The 13,280-nt window shown below is 42.1% G+C and overlaps 1 protein-coding gene across 4 annotated transcripts in view; it reads right to left on the minus strand.

The window, feature by feature from the left end:
* Positions 1-497: 497 nt before the first annotated feature.
* The window catches only part of LOC124642141 (A-kinase anchor protein 13), a 49,301-nt gene continuing 36,518 nt past the window's right edge, over positions 498-13,280 (minus strand). For all 4 annotated transcript variants that reach the window (XM_047180451.1, XM_047180449.1, XM_047180452.1 and 1 more), the window contains 6 exons: positions 11,885-11,992; positions 11,348-11,443; positions 10,614-10,744; positions 10,017-10,112; positions 2,144-2,238; positions 498-1,227 (listed from right to left, as the gene is read on the minus strand). In XM_047180451.1, coding sequence (XP_047036407.1) covers positions 1,128-1,227; positions 2,144-2,238; positions 10,017-10,112; positions 10,614-10,744; positions 11,348-11,443; positions 11,885-11,992 — 626 coding nt within the window. In that variant the 3' untranslated portion in view covers positions 498-1,127. The remainder of the gene's footprint in view (positions 1,228-2,143; positions 2,239-10,016; positions 10,113-10,613; positions 10,745-11,347; positions 11,444-11,884; positions 11,993-13,280) is intronic.

A 13,280-nucleotide genomic window follows, 5' to 3' on the forward strand; every position in this document is an offset into this window, starting at 1 on the left:
TAGTTATTTAAAATTATTATTGAATAATGTTAGTATCGATAAAATTATGTGTAAAGAGTAAACGATTCTACACGGTTGTTATTATTATGATACTATTTGGACTAGAGATGTACTGACTGAATATCGATAAAATTAAATCGATTTTCAGAAGTTAAATTGGAAGGCAATTTAAATGACTTATTGCCGGTTTATCAGTACATCACTAATATTAATTATGATAGTAAAGTCAAAAGACTATCTTGTTATAGTCAGTCGTAAACACTGACTAGACTTGATTAAACCAATGTAATTGTTAAGATGTAATATTTTTTTCATCAAAACATTTCATTAGGTTTAAGGATAAAATACTAGAAAGTTAGTTAAATTCTTACAAGATATTTTTTTGTTGTCCACACGAATTAAACAAGCTATTGAATATTCCATTGCAGTTTAAAATTAGAGAAATCAAAATTTATGTCGTGAAATCTCAGGCAGAGATGAATAGAATTTACTTTTGCTTTGATTCAAACTTTATTCTTGTCTCTGTCGTCTTGTCAATGTTATTACATTAGAAAGACAAAGAAAGAAATAGCTCAGTAAAATCAAGTCTACTTATATTTTTTATTCGATCTATTCGAAATATTGACGGACCCACCGTTAACTATAATGATAACCGAACAATTTACAGTTGTCCAATCGCTAACTTGACCCATGGCCGTCAAGTATATAGCTAGTTATAGTTTGGTTGTCGTTAAAGTTAAATAGTGCAACTGGATCTTTTTATTAAGTAATGGTTATCATTGTATTTACATTGATTTTTAGCAGCATTTTATTTTTAAAGAGTTTCTTGCCGGTTCTTCTCCATGAGACCAATTCTTTGGAACCGTGCAACTAGTTTGACGTTTCGAAATAGTATTTAAAGGTATGTTTGTAATAAAAAAAAAATGACTTTCACTTTGACTTAAGCTGAGTGCAGTGAAATCCATATTCATCTCTACCACAGATTACGAATTAAACTAAAAATATTTAAAAAATCATCTAAGTACGTAAACTACGTGAAGGAAAAGTACCAGGGTATGATAAGTCGGAAGGTCTTATGAGAGGCGACAGTCTCAGGAGCGCGTGTGCGGCTGCGCGGGCGGCGCCTGTCAGAAGAAGATCACCTCCTCCTCCGCCGGCGCCGCCGGGGCTGCGCTGTCCGGTGACCGCACTCGGAACTTGTCGGGGAGCTTCGGGTACGTGTTCGTTCTGAGGATAAATAAGACTTTTGTTTTTTGTAATCGAATAGAGCATTTATGTAGTTGATTTCTCAGACCTGTTATGTGTAAGTTAAATCCCGAGTTCTAGTGTTACCAACGTTTTTTACAAGAAGTAAATGTATATTCAGGTCCATGTAGAATACCAGACATTACTTTTTTATGCTTAATATTTGTTTAACAGTAAGAAGTAAAAAGTCGTGGTGGCCTAGTGGGCAAAGAACCAACCTCTCGAGTATGAGGGCGCGGGTTCGAATCCAGGTCAGGCAAGTACCAATGCAACTTTTCTAAGTTTGTATGTACTTTCTAGGTATATCTTAGACACCAATGACTGTGTTTCGGATGGCACGTTAAACTGTAGGTCCCGGCTGTCATTGAACATCCTTGGCAGTCGTTACGGGTAGTCAGAAGCCAGTAAGTCTGACACCAGTCTAACCAAGGGGTATCGGGTTGCCCGGGTAACTGGGTTGAGGAGGTCAGATAGGCAGTCGCTTCTTGTAAAGCACTGGTACTCAGCTGAATCCGGTTAGACTGGAAGCCGACCCCAACATAGTTTGGGAAAAAGGCTCGGAGGATGAGTAAGAAGTATAATTTAGGAAAATATATAACTGTTCAAAACAGTGCAATTGCAACCTTACCGAGTTCAGTACGAGTGGTACACCTTGCTAAAAAGCGAACATCTGGTGGTGACATAATCATCACAAAGCTAATCCCATTCTGTGCTCACTAACACGCATGCCCAGTGTGAGTATGTGTAAATTTACCCAGCACGGTGAGTATGGGTAAGTCCCCCCAACAGGGTGAGTATTGATAAATCCCGTTGTTCAGTAGTGGAAATTTTACAGCTGTGACAAGACCCAAGAGAAAAGACTGAACTAAAGGATTGCAAATATCATAAAACAAGTTACCTGGTGGCTTTATTGTTGATCTGCTGCTGCGAGGGCAGCGGGGCGGGCGAGCTGCCCGTGCGAGTGTGGTGGATCACTAGACCTTGGTTCTGATGCTGGAACACAACACATACAGAGGTAAAGTCATCAATTATAGTTACAATATAAATACTGTCGACAGACTTCAGAAGCTCTGAAGGTTGTAACCCACTGTCTAAAGCTGCCCGCCTACTTCAGACTTTTTGTAGGAGAGATAATCGGACCGACTTTGGAAGGGTGCGCTGCAATGTTGCTACCCGTGTGTTCTATTTTTCTCCTACAAAAAATCGGTCACCGATTTATCGGACGTGGGCAGCCTCAAGGGCATCAAAAAATTCCTCCCCATCGCTGACGACTGGGAGCGTGCTCAAGAAGCAGGCAGCTTTGAAGTTATTTACCTATAAGTGACCCAAAATCCACTTCGAGTAAACAAACTAAACGTTTCTGGGTTCCAAGGTATTCTATACCTAAACTCGATTATCGATAAAAATATATCTCTCTGGAGAAAATCTTGATGAAAAATCAGCCTAGAAAAGACTATTTATACAGATATTTTTTAAATATTTTTACTTGTGGCGAAGAACTGAATGAATGACTATTTAATCAGATTGTAAGAATCCGTTTCCTACTTAACTGTAAGATTTTTTTTGTCACATTACGAGGAACTAATTTACTTATATATTTAGTAGAAGTTTTAAAATCTAAGCAAGCATGCTCTAACATCGAAAGCGGAACAGATAAAATGGTTGTACACACTGAAATACTCAAGAGAAATCTGTGGAAGCCGATTGCGCTGTGCTACAGTCGGTAAACATATCGATAAAAAATTGAGAACCTCCTTCTTTGAAGTCGGTTAAGTACTCGTCTGAGGTCCTTAAAATAAATGGGCCCTTATGTCGTGGTGGCCTAATGGATAAAGAACCAACTATGAGTGTGGTTCAATTCCAGGTGCAACTTTTCTAAGCTTGTATGTCTTTCTATGTATATCTTGGACACCAATGTGTCTGCGTGGACTGTGTTCGGATGGCAAGTTAAACCGTAGGCAGTCGTTATGGGTAGTCAGAAGCCAGTAAGTTTGTCACCAGTCTTACCAAGGGGTACTGGGTTGCCCGGGTAACTGGTTTGAGGAGACCAGACAGGCAGTCGCTTCTTGTAAAACACTGGTACTCAGCTGCAAATTAATATTCTCCTTTGAAGTTGGTTAGACACTCGTGTGAGGTCTAAGGAATAAATGGACCTCTATGAAACTTCCATACAAGACGTCTTTGATACGCAGTTGGACTGTATTTTTTGTATAAAATATCGAAGCGAGAGTGGGCGCTTTTTTTCAGTATATTGGAAGCTGGAATAAAAATATTGGTGCTGTAGGCTGGAAGCTATAGTTCTTTAAATTAAATATTAAAAGATTTTTTGGTAAGCCGATTTATTGATTCACTCTATAAAACGCGTGTCGATAGAAATAAGAGGGGGTAAGAGTAGACACTAAAGCATTAAAAAAAAGATAAAAACAGTTAAAGACCAATCAAAAAATATCAAACCAAAAGTCGAAAAAAATGCTTTTGTCACATTTTGTCGACAAGTGTTGAATATCGATATCGATAAAATTTTAATACGAAACAAAAAATAGAATAATTTTGTGAAGAAAAATATACCTATAGTATAAATACGTAGGTGTGTAACTAAGCCACGGTCTACAGTATATAATATACAATATATGTATACAAACTAACACATATACACGACATATACGAGTGTGTACATATCGACATTCTACTTGGACATTAATTACTTACTTAACAACTACTATTGGTGTTAAAATACGTTCGGAAACTCGACGTCCTGCAACATTCACCAACCATTTGATCTGTTTCGCTGTTCATTTTACTTGATGGAATCATGAAATTTAACTATTCAATACTTAAAGCATAAACAATCTTGATACTTTGAACAATGTTTACTGAAAGGTAATTATGAACAGATGGCAGCGCATCAAGCTACTACAATCTGTAATTTATTTTTATTGATTTCAACTTTATCTCTAGATAATAAGATTCAGTGTTCATTGGGATTTTTTTCAGATGGGAGTAGGTAGCTTGATGAACTGGTCTCTGTACATAAACACAGTTTTTGACATGTGATTAAAATAATTTTGATGTATAAATGTACTGTCATTGTTAATACGATAAATAACGCGACGTAAATGAAAAAATAATATTCTAAATCCTTTTAATAAAAATAAATGTTATGAATAATTATATTATTAACACGTACTTACATGGATTTAGATCTAAATAATTTAGCACATAAAATTATAACCAAATTATTTAAATTATCTAAAGCTCAGTAACTACTTAAGTCAATGTTCTATTAAAGAAATACACACATTTTGAAATAAAAGTTTTTAATTTTATTATAGATGTCTATCTATTAAATATAATCAAATTAACATCTCTATAACAGGTAAAAAAAAAAACAGTTTTCCACCCGAAATTCCAAGCTTTATTTCAGTTTTGTTAAAAATATAAATTTTAATTAAATTCTTGACCGTTATTTGAAGCTTACTAGTTTGAGATAGGCACCTACGTGTTTTCCGCTTTTATCTCCGTCCTTTTCTACCCCATATCTTGCATCTCTCTCGCACACCGACCAGTTTCACTCCCCACCAGGCAGGAGGCGACGAGTGTTCTCGGCGGCCACAGTTCGTCATTGGCGTCTTGTTTTCCGCCCGAGAAGGTTGTCTAACCAACCGCTGTAGTATTTCGTTGAAAAATAAACTCAGTGCTCTCGCAGAACACAGGTGAGTTTATAATATTTTATACAATTTGTTAACGGTTTTACCGTTCGATATTCGATTTTGCGAAATCAAGTGTTAATATTTTGTACATCTACCCCTTTTTTGTCACGAGTTTCTTCCGTGTACTTTTTTTTCAGTAATTTGTTTTCAGAATGAGTGACTTATAAAGCAAATACAGATGCGGTAAATAATAAAGCTACCACAGCCCGTGCACGTGACTATGGAAAAGAAAGCAAGCCCGAAGTTCCTAAGGCACCTGTGGCCCTAGTTCAATCCTGCAAGGCGTTCAACGGTTTGACAAAAAAGAATGGTGTGAGGTGCGGTCCAACCAGCATCTCCTTAGTTCGGACTGATCACTACCGCACTTGAAGAGGGCTGATGGTGTCAAGAAAGCTTTTCGGCCTTGAAAGACTTGGTACGCTCCCCTCGGACTACCAGTAAGTCTGTTAGCCACCTCCCATGGGGGTCGGCTCATTATCACGGCGTGTGATGGTTTTCGGCCTTGAAAGACTTGGTACGCTCCCCTCGGACTGCCAGTAAGTCTGTTAGCCACCCCCCGTAGGGGTCGGCTCATTATCTCGGCGTGTGATGCTTTTCGGCCTTGAAAGACTTGGTACGCTCCCCTCGGACTGCCAGTAAGTCTGTTAGCCACCCCCCGTAGGGGTCGGCTCATTATCTCGGCGTGTGATGCTTTTCGGCCTTGAAAGACTTGGTACGCTCCGCCTAGGACTGCCAGTAAGTATGTTAGCCACCCCCCACAGGGGTTGGCTCATTTTCACGGACCCGCGCAGGGTACCAATCTTGCATGTTGCGAGACGCAGCATCATTACAAAGTGGGGACCAGTAAGTATACTAGCCACCCCCCACAGGGGTCGTTTCATTATCACGGACCCGCGCAGGGTACCAATCTTGCATTTTGCGAGTCGCAGCATCATTACAAAGCAGGGACCAGTAAGTATACTAGCCACCCCCCGCAGGGGTCGGCTCATTATCACGGACCCTCGCAGGGTACCAATCATGCATGTTGCGGGTCGTACCATCATTGCAATCTACCCTCGCAGGGTGGCTTTTTGGATCGACTTTCGAAGAGTCGCCATTATAACCTTCCCTCGAAGGGAAATGGTAATCACACTCACGCTGAATGGCGTGTGACGCAAAACTCTAAAAGCTCCCTTGGGATATCACGAGTAAATTACAATAGGAACCATGTCCAACAGAGGAAACAGAAAGCGTCCAGGACCGCAGGCGGACTTTGATGCGTCCAACAAGGCACGTAAGTTATGACTTTCCAGGCGGGTTGCCTAACATTATATCAAGACCAATGGAAAGAAATGGGAGCTCCGCCTTTCTTGTCAAAAATAATAACTGGGTATCGCATACCATTGGCCAAGAGCCACCTTTGATAGATAATGCCAGATTTGACCAGAGAGTCCAAAGAGATGGATGTCGTCATATCCCAAATGATAAAACAAAAAGTTCTATTGATAGCTGCAAATTCTGCCAGCTTTCTTTCCAATATGTTTCTTGTGCCCAAAAGGCGACGGAAAGAACCGTCCAATACTCAATCTCAAGGTTCTCAACAAGTTCATAATTACGGAACCCTTCAGTTTAATAAATGTTTTTCGGGTGCTAGAGTTTCTTCAGAAAGACGAATGGCTGTGCAAGTGGATCTCGCCCAGGCTTACTTCTACCTTCCGGTAGCCGGAGGTCACAGACATGTTCTTCGACTAGTATACAGAAGAAGACTGCTTCAGATTACGTGCCTACCATTTGGCTTAAGCACGGCACCCAAGACCTTCGCCACAGTGACCAATTTGGGTGGCTCAAACTTTGAAAACTCAAGGGTTACTTATAATTGTGTATCTCGATTTTCTGGTGGCTCACCAAGATATATTTGCCTACTTTGGGATCATTTGCACCACGTTTTGGATGGCAAGTGAATAAATCGCAAGCATTATCAACAAGATAATGACAAAACGCACTACGTGACAAACAGCACGACAAACTTAGAAGACCTGCATAGCTTGATAGGACTTTTAAACTTCGCAAGTTTTCGTTGTTCCATACGGCAGACTGCATTACCGGGCTCTCCTCACTTTCCTCAATGCAGTGTTGAACAGCAATCTATACCTACCCTATTCATGGAACCGTGAGCCAAACGGTGAACAAACCATAAAAAGGGTTCTTATAAGTCACGATTGAAGTAATGATCATATTTTATAAAAATAACTACGAAAGTAATATACTGACAACATTAGAAATGATATTTTAGAACGATGTCTGTGGAACTTATGCAATCTTTTCAAACTTATTTGAAATCAAATATGTATAATAAAGGCCGTAAATTATTTTCTTAATTTTAATGAAATATGTAGTAAATCGTTTACATGTAAAATGAACCTAGAAGTCTTGACTGTCATACATAGAACCCTACTTAATTGAAGACCACGATACTAAGAACATTTTACATAAAAATGTGACGTTTTTGTCATCGGTCGGGTTATACCCACCATTTTGAAAAAGTGTCATTCTTTGGTTACATTGTGGGCTCACGGCTCGGTGAATGGAGTATAGCAATGTTGAACCTACCAGCAGATGCCTTAGCAGATCTAAAGTGGTGGCTGGTCAGCTGCCACCAAACCTTGGATATTCATTCGCCACTTCCCTGTCACCTTATAACCACGGACGCCTCCGATGTAGGATGGGGGCACAACTGAACGGAACTCCCGTAATGGGTTCATGGAACGAGAGAGAAAAAGGCTTTCACTGCGATCTGAAAGAGATGCTTGCAGTATTAACTGGAAAATCACGGCAAGTTGCTAAAGAGATCAACAGCCATTTTTCAATGCAAAAATGGGACTGTGGTGTCATATCTAAGAAATCAAGGTGGCACCCGATCAAGGAGCCTACCGAACTTGACGTACAAGAGTATTCAGTTATCTTGAGCTGTATCAAATCTATCACGTCGTGAATCATATACCAGCCCTATTCAACAGTCAGGCAGACCATCTCTCCCGACACAAACCTCCACCGGAGTGGCATCTTGTATCAGCAGTGGACCTACTTGCCTCGAAGCGAGCCCAGGGACACATAGTTGTGTACTACGTGCCCCTAGATCTGAAGGACCCGAAAGCGGGGTTCCACGATGCCCTTTTCTCAAGTTTTGACTTACCCGCTAGCATGGGTATTACCGCCACCTTACCTTATACCGTAGGTCCTCAGTCATCTCAATTCAGGAACGGGAGTTAATCTCATAGTAGTTCCTTCGGTGGCACCAGGTATTTTGGCGAGCAGATTTGAAGTCCCGATCATTAGCAGTACCCTACACACTGATGAACCTCGAGCAGAAACCGATAGACACAGCAACGGGGATACCCCCTGCCAAGGTCAGGGAAATGGGGGGGGGGAGGGACAAGGAGTCTCTCCGACTGAAGTCTTCTTCAATCCACACGCAACACTTATCAATCAGCTTGGAGTCGATGGTTAAATTGGGGCGAAAAGTATGAAATTGGATCCTATGAATCCTTGAATCCCTATTTGGACCTATACTTACCCAATTTTTAGCAGACTTACACATAGTAAATAAACTAACATACAATACTATTTTATTACACAAGTCAGTTATAGCTACACTATGCAATGCAGAAACCACTGGAGAGCTAGGTTCACACGTTCTAGTCGGACACAATTTAAAATCAATAGCGCTGAGCAAACCTGTTCCCCGGGAAGCCGTCCATCTGGAACAATGACCAATTGGTAACCTACTTAAGTGCAGTAAACGTAGACGAGAATAATCCATTTGCAACTTCCAGGCACACTGCTGCTCTTTCTTTTGCTAGCTTGTTTCGGAAAGGCGAGTCCATGATCTTTCCTTGCTTGCAATAGACCCAGAACATTTCAAAAACAACAAAGATAATTTAATCTTATGGCCAGTCTTTGGCTCTAAGACCGACAGTTCTAGTCATAGGCAGTCGGGTTGTTGTTTGATGGATAATCAGGAAAATATAAATCTAAGTCCAGTGTATTGGGTCAGAAAGACTAAAGCCTTGTTAGAAGATAGACGGACATCGGCTAATTCCTTAAATTTATTTATATCCGTTAGAGGCCAACCAAAGGCAGGCACCCGAACGATGATGCGGGTGGATTAAGACATTGTTAAAAGAGGCAGGAATAACTACAACCCCAGGAAGCTTCCACTCGGCGGTAGCGTCAAAATCTGTGTTGACAATATACTTTTGGACGATATATTAGCAAAGGGTAATTGGCGATCAGGCAATACATTTGCCCATTTTTACAGAAGGGAAAGATACCCACTAAATAGAAGTAGCAAGTTATCTCGATTATTTAATTAATCCGGCTGATTAATGTCTATATTTTTGTTACTATTGTTATTAAGAAGTATCGCAATGTTTTTGTTAATTACTATTAGAAAATGAAATCAATTTTGCTTTTGTTCTTGCATCTCTCTTTTAATTTTTATTACTCATCCTTCGAGCCCATTTCCCAACTATGTTGGGGTCGGCTTCCAGTCTAACAGGATGTAGCTGAGTACCAGTACCAGTTAACTTTGATTACATTAGTATTCCAGGACGCAATACACATACTTACATGTGATTACTCGTGTACCTAAGTACCTATTTACATACACAATTTCATTGTGCTTTTGCTCACATTGGCGTCCACTTCCACCAGGCGATAACAAACACGTCTCAAACTAGTAAGCTTCAAATAACGGTCAAGAATTTAATAGCAGCGTTTTACCTGAAATAAAACGCATATTAAATACTTACCTTATTTGAAGCTTACATTTTAATTTCTGCCTGGTGTTTTCGACTCAATGACGAACTGTGGCCGCCGAGAACACTCGTCGCCTCCTGCCTGGTGGGGAGTGAAACTGGTCGGTGTGCGAGAGAGATGCAAGATATGGGGTAGAAAAGGACGGAGATAAAAGCGGAAAACACGTAGGTGCCTATCTCAAACTAGTAAGCTTCAAATAAGGTAAGTATTTAATATGCGTTTTATTTCAGGTAAAACGCTGCTATTATGAAGTAAATAACTTACCTCGCTAGGCGATTCGTGTAGTCGATGGTAGCCGGGAGGCGGTTGCTGACTCTTGCCACTGGCTAGCTTTAACGGGAGCTGCTGTTTCACCATTTGCTATAAAACAACATAGTATTATTGCAGAATATTCAGAGATTGGTCCAAAACTCGTAAGTAAATGGAAGGATAATGTAACGTTTACAAGTACAAGTAGATCGGAATATTATTTTGCTATAATAGGAAGGAAAATATCGTTAATGAACTTGGACCGAAAAGTTTCGAATTGCCAATCACTTTCAGCAATACTACAGAACGGATAAAATCTATGATGGTCACAACAAAATTAAACCAATAAAATACCCGAACACTGCAGGTAATTGCCCGACAGTTGACCCATGTTTGGCATTTTTTTTAAAGAAAATCTTGATTCAAATAAAAGTTTTCAGTTGATCTGAACCGACTAAATACCTGATCTTTTAAAATATGCGTACTACGTATTAAGTACAAACTTTGGGCCGACAAAAAATTCGCACTGTGGGTCTTTCAATGTTCTTTCTGTCCTTTTTTTTTAATTTTGGCTTATTCTTGTTTTCTTTCCAAGGTGATTTTCCCACTTACGGAGATGTTAGAGGCTGCAACAGTGGCCCTCGTCTCGTTCTGTGCAGACAGCAGCTGCGGCGGCGGCAGCACGCCGCTGCGGACGCTGCAAGCGCTGACTGATGACTCCGACCCCGTTGAACCGCGGTTGTCTACGAAGGCAATTGGTACGTCAGTATGATGTCATTGAAGTAAAGGCTAACCGTCGTACCACGAAAACTTGTGAACGTCTATTGAACACTTGTCTAAAAAAACTGTCAGATTATGACGTTGACATTAAAGGTCCGTTTTGCAGCCACACTTTTTTGGACAAGTGTTCAACAGACGTTTAAGTTTTTGTAGTAAGTCAGCGGCAGTACGCCGCTGCGGTCGCTCGTGCGCTGACTGATGACTCCGACCCCGTTGAGCCGCGGTTGTCTAGGAAGGTAGTATGTATGTCAGGATGATGGCATTGAATATTGGGCTTGATTGATTTGGAGGTAGGGGGCAAAGGTGCATGGGGTCTTTTCAATTAAAACTGCACCCACTTTTTAAAATGGCCCAACCGCGATGAAACCTGCCATATGAACTAATAAGTACTTCATTTAAATCTATGGCAGCCAAGTTCGAATCGTGCGGGAACATCGTGTTTTCGAACATTAAAAAAAGATTACGTTAATAACTGAAAACCCCCATGTTCACACTGGAATCGAACGAGCTTACCTACGGGATTTTATTCTAATAAAAAAAATATTCAAATATGAATGTTGGCTTACTCCGCCATTTTGGTTCTTTCCGCCGCGTAGTATCGCTTACACTGGAGTCTGGGGACAGAGTACCGACGCTCGCTATTTCTTCTTGAGAACCTCCGGCTAAAAAAATATAAAAACAATTTGGACCTATGACTCCACGTCGACTCATTTTAAAATCATAAAAAAAATATCGTTCAAACGATTTTGTTACTTGTGTAACAATATTTGTGTATGGTGTTATCTTTGCGTGGAATTACCTTTTCAGAGCAAAAATATCGTTAAGAAATTCATTTTATTTCAAAAAGTTTATCTTACAAAAAGCTCATCTGCTATGTTAATTAATCCGAGGCTCGATATATTGTTTCGCGGAATTAACTCTGCATATTTTTCCTAACATTTCATGTCATGGATTTCCACAAAGTAACGCCAGATTTCCCAATTTATTAAAACCATATATGAAAAAAAAAAAATTGCGTAATCTTATTTAAAAATCCATTAATTACATCGCCACAACGCCAAAGTTAGCAAATATGTATACAGAATATACAAGATTATTCTCACCATGTTGCTGCAACCTCTCCAACTGTCTGAACAGCCTCTCCCGTTGTTGTTCAACGTCTTTCTGTTGTTCGGCCAGCTCTTGTCTCGCGGCTTGCAACTGCTGGCGTTCTGTAATGTGTTATATTAATGTTTATGTCTGTGCTTTAAGTATATTAAATAAAGGTAGTCACATAGCTGAATAGACACATTGTATCACTATAAGTAGAAAATAAACAAGAAACAATGGGACTTCGAGAGTCGCCGCGTCTAACAAATCGGATCGCGGATTCGCTTGGACTTTGCACCAGTTTAGCTCGACACGCACTCGTTTGAACCAGTTCGTATGCGTCTTTTGTTCGCCAGGCGGTGAAGACTCTCTTGGAGCGCGGGACGATTAAGTATCCTGCTTGTACAAGCCGCTGGCATGCCGCATGGCATGAACCGGCGCTGCTGCTACCCGGTACTGCCTTAATGAAGTCCATTTCACGAAAGAAGTCGCGCGGAAAAATGTGGAACTATATATTTTTATACGTATTTACTGAGCTATCGCATAGACACTAGCGCTGCGTCTGCGGGACTTCTTTCGTAAAATGGATTTTATGTTACCGTGTTACCGCCCTGTAGTGGTACATTACCGGCAGCGAGCGCGGCATGGTCGGCCTGGCGCTGCGCGTCGAAGGCGGCGCGGTCCCTAGTGAGCCGCGCCTGCGCGTGGCGCAGCTCCTCCAGCTGCGCTGCTAGACTGCAAGTGGTACATTACCGGCAGCGAGCGCGGCATGGTCGGCCTGGCGCTGCGCGTCGAAGGCGGCGCGGTCCCTAGTGAGCCGCGCCTGCGCGTGGCGCAGCTCCTCCAGCTGCGCTGCTAGACTGCAAGTGGTACATTACCGGCAGCGAGCGCGGCATGGTCGGCCTGGCGCTGCGCGTCGAAGGCGGCGCGGTCCCTAGTGAGCCGCGCCTGCGCGTGGCGCAGCTCCTCCAGCTGCGCTGCTAGACTGCAAGTGGTACATTACCGGCAGCGAGCGCGGCATGGTCGGCCTGGCGCTGCGCGTCGAAGGCGGCGCGGTCCCTAGTGAGCCGCGCCTGCGCGTGGCGCAGCTCCTCCAGCTGCGCTGCTAGACTGCAAGTGGTACATTACCGGCAGCGAGCGCGGCATGGTCGGCCTGGCGCTGCGCGTCGAAGGCGGCGCGGTCCCTAGTGAGCCGCGCCTGCGCGTGGCGCAGCTCCTCCAGCTGCGCTGCTAGACTGCAAGTGGTACATTACCGGCAGCGAGCGCGGCATGGTCGGCCTGGCGCTGCGCGTCGAAGGCGGCGCGGTCCCTAGTGAGCCGCGCCTGCGCGTGGCGCAGCTCCTCCAGCTGCGCTGCTAGACTGCAAGTGGTACATTACCGGCAGCGAGCGCGGCATGGTCGGCCTGGCGC

The sequence above is a fragment of the Helicoverpa zea genome, chromosome 24 (genome assembly GCF_022581195.2).
Source record: "Helicoverpa zea isolate HzStark_Cry1AcR chromosome 24, ilHelZeax1.1, whole genome shotgun sequence".
NCBI lineage: Eukaryota > Metazoa > Arthropoda > Insecta > Lepidoptera > Noctuidae > Helicoverpa > Helicoverpa zea.